The sequence below is a fragment of the Oncorhynchus masou genome, chromosome 27 (assembly GCF_036934945.1).
Source record: "Oncorhynchus masou masou isolate Uvic2021 chromosome 27, UVic_Omas_1.1, whole genome shotgun sequence".
NCBI classification, from domain to species: domain Eukaryota; kingdom Metazoa; phylum Chordata; class Actinopteri; order Salmoniformes; family Salmonidae; genus Oncorhynchus; species Oncorhynchus masou.
The window spans coordinates 32,740,791-32,749,861 of NC_088238.1; the positions used below are offsets into that span (position 1 = coordinate 32,740,791).

General features: G+C 46.2%; 1 protein-coding gene across 2 annotated transcripts; it reads right to left on the bottom strand.

The window, feature by feature from the left end:
* Positions 1-484: 484 nt before the first annotated feature.
* Positions 485-3,833, bottom strand: LOC135516022 (arg8-vasotocin receptor-like). 2 transcript variants are annotated; one of them, XM_064939984.1, is made up of 2 exons: positions 2,492-3,833; positions 485-1,477 (listed from the first exon to the last, which is right to left on the bottom strand). In XM_064939984.1, the coding sequence occupies exons 1-2, from the start codon at positions 3,420-3,422 to the stop codon at positions 1,176-1,178; spliced, it is 1,233 nt and encodes a 410-aa protein (XP_064796056.1). In that variant the 5' UTR covers positions 3,423-3,833; the 3' UTR covers positions 485-1,175. The 2 variants fall into 2 exon arrangements, with proteins under 2 accessions (XP_064796056.1, XP_064796057.1); XM_064939985.1 differs by having other exon boundaries at positions 1,346-1,477; positions 2,496-3,833.
* Between the last annotated feature and the right edge of the window lie 5,238 nt (positions 3,834-9,071).

Consider the following 9,071-nt stretch of genomic DNA (forward strand, 5'->3'; position numbering starts at 1 on the left):
GTCGCTTCTTACTGTTGACGTTGAGACTGATGTTTTGCAGGTACTATTTAATTAAGCTGCCATTTGAGGACTTATGACGTGTCTGTTTCTCAAGTTAGACACTCTAATGCACTTGTCCTCTTGCTCAGTTGTGCCCCGGGTCCTCCCACTCCTCTTTCTATTCTGGTTAGAGCCAGTTTGCACTGTTCTGTGAAGGGAGTAGTACACAGCGTTCTACGAGATCTTCAGTTTCTTGGCAATTTCTCGCATGGAATAGCCTTCATTTCTCATAACAAGAATAGACTGACGAGTTTCAGAAGTGCTTTGTTTCTGGCCATTTTGAGCCTATAATCGAACCGACTCTTGCTGATGCTCCACATACACAACTAGTCTAAAGAAGGCCAGTTTTATTGCTTCTTTAATCAGGACAACAGTTTTCAGCTGTGCCAACATAATTGTAAAAGGGTTTTCTAATGATCAATTAGCCTTTTAAAATGATAAACTTGGATTAGCTAACACAACGTGCCATTGAAACACAGGAGTGATGGTTGCTGATAATGGGCCTCTGTACGCCAACGTAGCTATTCCATAAAAAATCTGCCGTTTCCAGCTACAATAGTAATTTACAACATTAACAATATCTACAGTGTAGTTCTGATCAATTTGATGTTATTTTAATGGACAAAAAATATGCTTTTCTTTCAAAAACAATGACATTTCTAAATGACCCCAAACCTTTAACGATTGTGTATATTAGGCATTTTAGGCATATGATTAGTTATTGAACAACACATACTGACAGACCACTCGGTTCATTTGGAATGACCGGTTAATGGCAACGATTCTGATCGCTGCATGAGTGTGGGCCCATAAGAGCTTGTAAAGAGCATAAATATTAGCACTGTCTGGGTTTTAGATACCTCCTGACAGTCAGTTCACATTTAGCAAGAAGAGACAGGATAACCTAGTTATAGCCTAGGTATTCCTATAGCCTACCACATTTCCACTTACGGATTGATGTGTGTTGAACACCTCTCTGAGCAGAAACACAACCTCCAGGAGAGATGGATGCACTGACTCTGTTTTGACTCTGTTTCCATTAAGCCTCCCCCTAAACGTATGATAGCCTTCATCACTGTGGCGTTGCGCAAGAACCACATGCACAATATTTATATATGGACAGTGTGAGCACCCGGTTAAGACACCGGGAATGATTGACAGTTCCTGTGGGAGTTGTGGAAGCAATCTTTGCAAGAGCTTTTCTCTGAGCTCCGATGGAGCAGGGCCGGGGGCGGTACCCGGGTCAGGACTGTGGTGCGGCGGATGCTGCTGTTCGAGTCTTGATGGCCGAATTTGTAGAGCAGCCCCCGGCAGCACGGCAGACAATGCACCATGTCAGAGAGGAGGTGGCCGCTGAAGATCATGTAGATCCACGGGTTACAGCAGCTATTCAGACTGGCCAGCAGAGCCGAGAGGGTGACTGCGGTGTTCTCGGAGTCTGGAGAGAGAGAAACAGGGAAGAGGGGGTGTCGGCCAGTCAGGGAAGAAGAAAACATTCAAGCGTGTTCTGTTTTATCTACTAGCAGTGACACACTATTTATGCCAGGGCTGTCCAAACCTGTTCCCGAAGAGCTACCCTCCTGTAGGTTTTCACTCCAACCCCAGTTGTAACTAACCTGATTCAGCTTTTCAAGCAGCTAATTATTAGAATCAGGTGAGCTTGATGAAGGTTGGAGTGAAAACCTACAGGATGGTATCTCTCCAGGAACAGGGTTGGACAGCCCTGATTTATGCGTATTCTCGAAGGAATCTCGGCAAGCCACTCGGTCTGACGGGTCACTGACTCGCCAGCAAAATATTTTATTAACTTTTGGAGACCGATGGTCGTTTTCATAACTCTCTGTCACACCTACACAACGGTTGCGTTATATGGAACGTGTCTAACACTTATGTATGCCCTTTCGGTGATTCGACTGTTTATCTATATTGCGCACTGTCCGATAATTCAAGCTACAGCAAAAGGAATAACATCAGCTACATTCACACCTCATCAAGGCAATGAATTATGAGCTAACTCACATGCACAGAACATATAATCAAATTACTCCCAGTAATATTTTGTTCGCGGTTATTCCATTGTGGTCACAATAATGTACCCCAGGTCTCCAATTTGCACAGCCTATAGCCTAAGTATGTATAGCCTACTGTATGTATAGCCTATTTGTTTCAGTTTGGTCTATGTATCTAAGGAGGAGTTATACAGTTGTCTCACTATGTCCGTGGTAAACTGAATAACATTTTGGAGAGCAGTGAATCAGCTTTTAGGGAAACCCCTGGGGTAATGCATAAAATATGTGCTGAAACTGTGCACTATTACCAACTTATTGAGTAAATAGGCCTAAGCAATAATGTAATGTTTTAAAACACTTAACGTGTCACACAATGAACCGAGACATGGCACCAGCGCGCGCTGCCAATGACTCACTGCACAGAACCCAAATATAACACTTACCTACCCACGAGAAGCTCTCATCCCACACCGACCACATCTGCACGGTGAAAAACGGAGCCCAGCACACCACGTACGCCAGCACGATCACGAAAGTCATTTTCACTGTGCGCAGCTTGGCGCGCGAGATGGTGGTGACGCTGCTGACTGAACTCGTCCCGATCAGCCTATTCTTGGTCGCAAGTGCCATCACGCTAGTGCCCTTCTGGGTCTTGTACTTTATGTTCCGCCAGATGGACCGGCAGATGAAGCCGTAGCAGAGCATGAGCACGGCCACGGGCACGAGGAAGATGCCCACGGTGATCCAGGTGATGTAGGCGCGCACGCCCCACGGCTGGATGAAGTGTCCCCAGCAGTCATACACGGCCGAGCCCGGGTGGACCTCGCTCAGGGAAAATATAAAATACTGGGGCATGCTCAGGGCAAGACTACACACCCAGGTGGCCCCGATCATCATATAGGCGCGCTGCGTGGGCTGGTGAAGGGTCTGCATCGGGTGACAGATGGCGATGTAGCGGTCCAGCGTCATCATCACCATCATGTAGGTGGACGCGAACATCCCTAGCACCTGCAGGTGCTTGACGATGCGGCACAGGAAGTCGGGCCCGTAGAAGCGGAAGGTAATCTCCCAACAGAGCTGCGGTAGCACCTGGAAAAAGGCCACTACCAAGTCCGCGAGGCTCAGATGCTTCATGAACAGGTGCATGCGCGAGGGCTTCCGTCGGCTAATGTACATGGCCAGCAGCACGCTCAGGTTCCCCACCACAGCCACGACGAATGTCACGCTAAGCATTGTGATCTCGATCTTGGCGACCTCCTCGTTCCGGCCAAACGGGTCGCTGGAGTTCCCAAGAGCGCCAGAGTCGTTCCTTTTATCCTCCATCAACACCGTCTTGCTCGTGGGGTCGAAGCCTATCTTCAAAATGTCATCCATGAGGTTGAGTGAGCTCTGTGAATGGAAAAGTGCGCCTCCGGAGATGTTTCTAGCTGTCCTGAACACATCCGCGCGCACGATCACCCGCTGCCACCTGCCTGCATTGAGAACGTGTGAGTTTTAAATTTAAGCAATTACTTAGTCTATCGTCTACGAAGACTCGCTCATTGCGCACAGACCGACATATGTGTTGGCTTGCCAAAGATTTGAAGCACATGGTGTGAAACTGTATCTGTGCGCAGTCGCCACCAACCCTTTTTAAATCATTTTATACCAATGAGACCACCCCCACAACTCCAACCTCCGCTAAACAGCCTTGGATACAAAAACAACAGCAGAGAGAAACAGCATATATGGAAAACATAATAGTTTGCATGGGTGGAATTTCTCTGAAAGTCTCGTTACCACTCACAAGTAAATAGGGAACACACTGAGGTTTTCCCACGTATATGTCTCCAGATGCTGTACTGCAAACCCCAATAACCAATGGTGCAATTTGTGCGTAAATATTCACAATGCGCGCTACTGGTCAGTATTCCATATCCATTTACTTATCATGTCTCTAGGAATCCTTTTTGAAAAGGTATCAATAAACATTTAAAAACTTGTAAGGTGACACATTTTTGTCTTTGAGATGATCTTGATGATGATGTTCAAATCAAATTTTATTTGTCACATACACATAGTTAGCAGATGTTAATGCCAGTGCAGCGAAATGCTTGTGATGTCACAATGTTGTTTTTCTGTGATGTTTATCATATCACTGTGAAGCCAGAGGGACTTTTCCCAATTGTGTGGACAATAAAAGGCGTTCTATAATATTACATTCTGACATATGACATCACTCTTTCATGTTCAGAGCACTCTTTCTCCGTCTCCCCCTCTGTCTCTGTATGTGAGCATGCGTTCTATGTGAAGCCTGTGTTAGCATAATCTCCTGCATGGTGAACTATTATGTACTGTGTGAAGTTTCTGGAATAACACCCTACTGCTCTCATCACCCCTGGGACCTTGGGGAATGTATGAGAAACCCAGGCTGATTGCCCGAGCACCAGGTGTCCACAACACAATGCATTAATGCCTTGTGTGTCACACAGGTGAGTAGGATATATAGGTCAAATTGGGAGTATAGATAAATTTGCCAGCTACAGTAACATCGTTGGCTTCGATGTTCCCCGGGTGTAAATGTTCCTGACCCCACGCAGATCTGCCCCCCTCCACCCAAGGGGCCCAATTTATACTTATTGTGATCTATTTCTGGAGATGACACACTGTGTGTGTGTGTGTGTTGGTGTGTGTATGTGTTTGCGCATGTGTGGGGGTCTGCAGATGTGAAGGGAAGCAGGCTGTGTTTGTGCGGGGATTTGTTGGAGGTGGTGGTGTTTCGGTAGGGTTGATGATGAGGTAGATGTTCTCTGATGATAACCTGTATAATTGCTCAGATTTCACCACTGTGACCCGCCCATAGAGATTAGTTAGAGATGACTTACAACTGTAATAGAGGGCTTAGAAATGTGTAAAAATGGGCTAGCTCAGGGCTTTAGTCCTCTCCTCCAGTACCCCATTCAGTTCAACTTATTTGTTCTATTCTAGTAAGCACACCTGATTCAACAGATCTACTAATGATCAAGTTCATGATTAGTTGAAAAGGGTGTGAGAATACTGGAATAGATCCAGTAATTAAGAAGTTTGGAAAGACAGTTCACAAAATGATTTGAACAAACACTCACACTTGACTTTTCCCCCACCTTAGTAGCTCAGACTTTGCTGATACCTACTTTATTGAGTAAAAATGTTTACTTACTAGGACTGTGACATGACGTTGTCCGACCTAGCTATCTTAAAGCAGCAATCAGGAGATGAAACAATAACAAAGCCAATTCCCCACCAATGTTTCGGTAAAAAGCTGGGGGGAAGGGGCTGGAGAAATGTAACAAATTTCAAATTCAAAGAAAGAGCTATGGATGCAAGGACTGACCATACATGATATCAAACCCATACAGTGCCTTCAGAAAATATTCAGACCCCTTGACTTTATCCACATTTGGGTACATTGCAGCCTTATTCTAAAATAGATCAAATATGTTATCCCCCTCATCAATCTACACACAATACCCCATAATGACAAAGCAGAAACAGGTTTTTAGAAATGTTTTCTAATTTATGAAAAATAAACAACTGCAATATCACATTTACATAAGTATTCAGACCCTTTAGTCAGTACTTTGTTGAAGCACCTTTAGCATCGAGTCTTCTTGGGTATGACGCTACAATCTTGGCACACCTCTATTTGGGGAGTTTCTCCATTATTCAGGTCTCTCCAGAAATGTTTGATCGGGTTGAAGTCTGGGCTCTGGCTGCGCCGCTCAAGGACATTCACAGACTTGTCCCAAAGCCACTCCTGCGTTGTCTTGGCTGTGTGCTTAGGGTTGTTGTACTGTTGGAAGGTGAACCTTCGCCCAGTCTGAGGTCCTGAGAGCTCTGGAGCGGGTTTTCATCAAAGATCTCTCTGTACATTGCTCAGTTCATCTTTCCCTCAATCCTGGCTAGTCTCCCAGTTCCTGCCGCTGAAAAACATCCCCACAGCATGATACTGCCATCACCGTACTTCACCATAGGGATGGTGCCAGGTTTCCTCCAGACGTTGTGCTTGGTATTCAGGCCAAAGAGTTCAATCTTGTTTTAATCAGACCAGAGAGTCTGAGAGTCTTTAGGTGCCTTTAGGAAAACTCCAAGCGGGCTGTCATGTGCCTTTTACTGAGGAGTGGCTTCCATCCGGCCACTCAACCATAAAGGCTTGATTGGTGGAGTGCTGCAGATTTGGTTGTTTTTCTGGAAGGTTCTCCCATTACCACAGAGGAACTCTAGAGCTCTGTCAGAGTGACCAGAGTTTTTGGTCACCTTCCTATCCAAGGTCCTTCTCTCCCAATTGCTCTATTTGGCCAGCTCTAGGAAGAGTCTTGGTGGTTCCAAACTTATTAAATTTAATAATGATAGAGGCCACTGTGTTCTTGGGGACATTCAATGCTGCAGACATTTTTTGGTACCCTTCCCCAGAACTGTGCCTCGACACAATCCTGTCTCGGAGCTCTATGGACAATTTCTTCGACCTCATTGCTTGGTTTTTGCTCTGACATGCACTGTCAACTGTGGGACCTTATATAGACAGGTGTGTGCCTTTCCAAATAATTTCCAATCAATTGAATTTACCACAGTTGGACTCCAATCAAGATGTAGATACATCTCAAGGATGAGCATTGGCAACAGGCTGCACTGCAGCTCAACATCGAGTCTCATAGCAAAGGGTCTGAATACTTATATAAATAGGGTATTTCAGTTTAATTTTTTTATACATTTGCAAAGATTTCTAAAAACCTGTTTCCTCTTTGCCGTTATGGGGTATTGTCTGTAGATTGCTGAGGAAAAACATTTATTTAATCCATTTTAGAATAAGGCTGTAACGTGACAAAATGTGGAAAAAGTCAAGGGGTCTGAATACTTTCTAAACACACCGTAGTTTTAACCATGTTTTTAGGCTATAAAGTGTTTACATTTACTGTGTCTACCAACATCGGAGTAAAAAAAGCGTATATTTTGGGTTCTGAAGTGGTACGGCAGTTGAGTTATGTTCTTCAAGAATCAATGGGTACACCAAAAATGGGTTTAGCAATTGCTGATTGCCTCTTTAAGATGAACGCACTAAACTGTACATCGCTCTGGATAAGAGCGTCTGCTAAATGACTACAATGCAAATGTAATTCATCCAATTTTGTGGAGCAAAAGAAGAGCGTCGTTTCCACATTACAGTAGAGACACACAAGGCACATGAGATTGCGTCATCTTATCTCCTCTCAGGTATTGAGATGTCTATCCTTCTACCTGCCCACCCCATGGCACTGACTCCCTCTGACTGCTGAAAATGATCCCTGATCCCTGGTCAGGTCCTCCATCTCTCTTGTTTACTAACGTAAGATACAACATGTGTAGGTTGTGTGAAAAACTCCTTTCCTTACATAGCTCTTCTCATCTGAATTACAACATCGTCCCTGTAGCCTCATAAGGTCCTTGGAACCCTTCCATCAGACTGCGAAGCAAGGTGCTTACAACAATTCTAATGTTTAATCTATATGCAGAGAGTGAAAACCAGCAGAGAGGGATGCGATGCGGCTCTCACTGAAGAACGTGTTTCTCATGTTAAAGCGTCGGAACCTGAGAAAGAAGGCCAGATTGCAGATGGTGAGTTACATAAGGTATTGTTAGAGTAATGGGAATGTCAGAGTATATGGATTTATGAAGCTGGCCAGTCATTAGGCATGTCAGACTCTCACTGCAAGCAGTGGACAAATCATTCAAATCAAAATGTTATTTTGGGAAGAGGTGAGTCGGTATTCTCCGGAGGCTCTTGGAGGGACTTGGGTAAGCTCGGATCCTCTCGGGGACGTAGACACCGGAGACTTCCAGAGTGCATCAGCTGCAAGGTGGGATCCCTGAGTGAGCGATTGGGACTGCAATCGGACCTCTTCTCCCTCATACGTTCCCGTAGCCGACCATCAATCCGGATGGTTAAAACGATGAGTGAGTTGATATGCGTCGGCAGTTCAGGCTGCCAGCTCATCCTTTACCTCCTCCGATAATCCGTGCAGGAACATGTCGAACAGCGCTTCCGGGTTCCAGGTTCCCTCCGCTGCTAGCGTGCGGAACGCCACCACAGTCTGCCACACTGAGGGTGTCCTGCCGAAGCTGCTGTAACTTCCGGACAGCCTCTCTCCCAGACACCGGAGCCTCAAACTTTTGAATACCTCCAGACTGAGGCAGACGGCAGATTGTTGCTCCCACACCACCTTGGCGCAGGCGAGTGCCCCCCGGAGGGGAATGAAAACAGATGCAGCTCGAAAACAAGGGAGCACTGGGAGAGAAAGGCCCGGCCGGTTCTGGAATCTCCATCGCAGTGCTCCGGGGGAGGTAAGCGGGGTTCATGGGAAACCGGAGTGACGGCGAAGCTACCAGCCAGGTTACAGAGGGGCTGGGAGATTACCGTCATGGTAGGCTGCCTAGTAGGCAACCCACGGAATTGCTGCCACAATGCGTCCAATCTAGGCCGTGACATTCGGCCACAGCCTGGAACCCTTCCATCAGACTGCGAAGCAACTCCTTGTGCCTATCAATGGTGGCTCCTTAGGAGGAGATGGCATTGCCGAGCTGGTCCAAGTCTGCTGGGTCAGTCATGGCCAGTTTGTACTATCAGGTATCAAGGTAAGACCCAAGTGCAGACTGTGTGAAGTAACGATGTTTATTGTAACAACAGGGGCAGGCAAACGACAGGCAACGGTCGATAATTCAGAGTAGGAGCAAAGGTATAGGACGGCAGGCAGGCTCAGCGACAGGCAAAGTTCACTAATCCAGAGGTGGAGCAAAGGTACAGGGCGGTAAAGCAGGCTCAGGGTCAGGCAGAGGGGTCAGGCGGCCGGGTACAGGGTCAGGACAGGCAAGGGTCAAAAAGCAGGAGGACGAGAAAAAGAGAGGCTGGGAAAAGACAGGAGCTGACAGGACAACTGCTGTTAAGCTTGACAAACAAGACGAACTGGCATAGACAGACAGAAAACACAGATATAAATGCCCTGGGGTTAAGTGGGGAAGATGGGCGACACC

Bases quoted from the DNA above. Each gene is read 5' to 3' on its own strand.
- LOC135516022 (XM_064939984.1), bottom strand. From the start codon at position 3,422: ATGGATGACATTTTGAAGATAGGCTTCGACCCCACGAGCAAGACGGTG. The intron at 1,478-2,491 runs GTAAGTGTTATA...CTCTCTCTCCAG, and splicing joins TGAGAGCTTCTCGTGGGTAG to ACTCCGAGAACACCGCAGTC.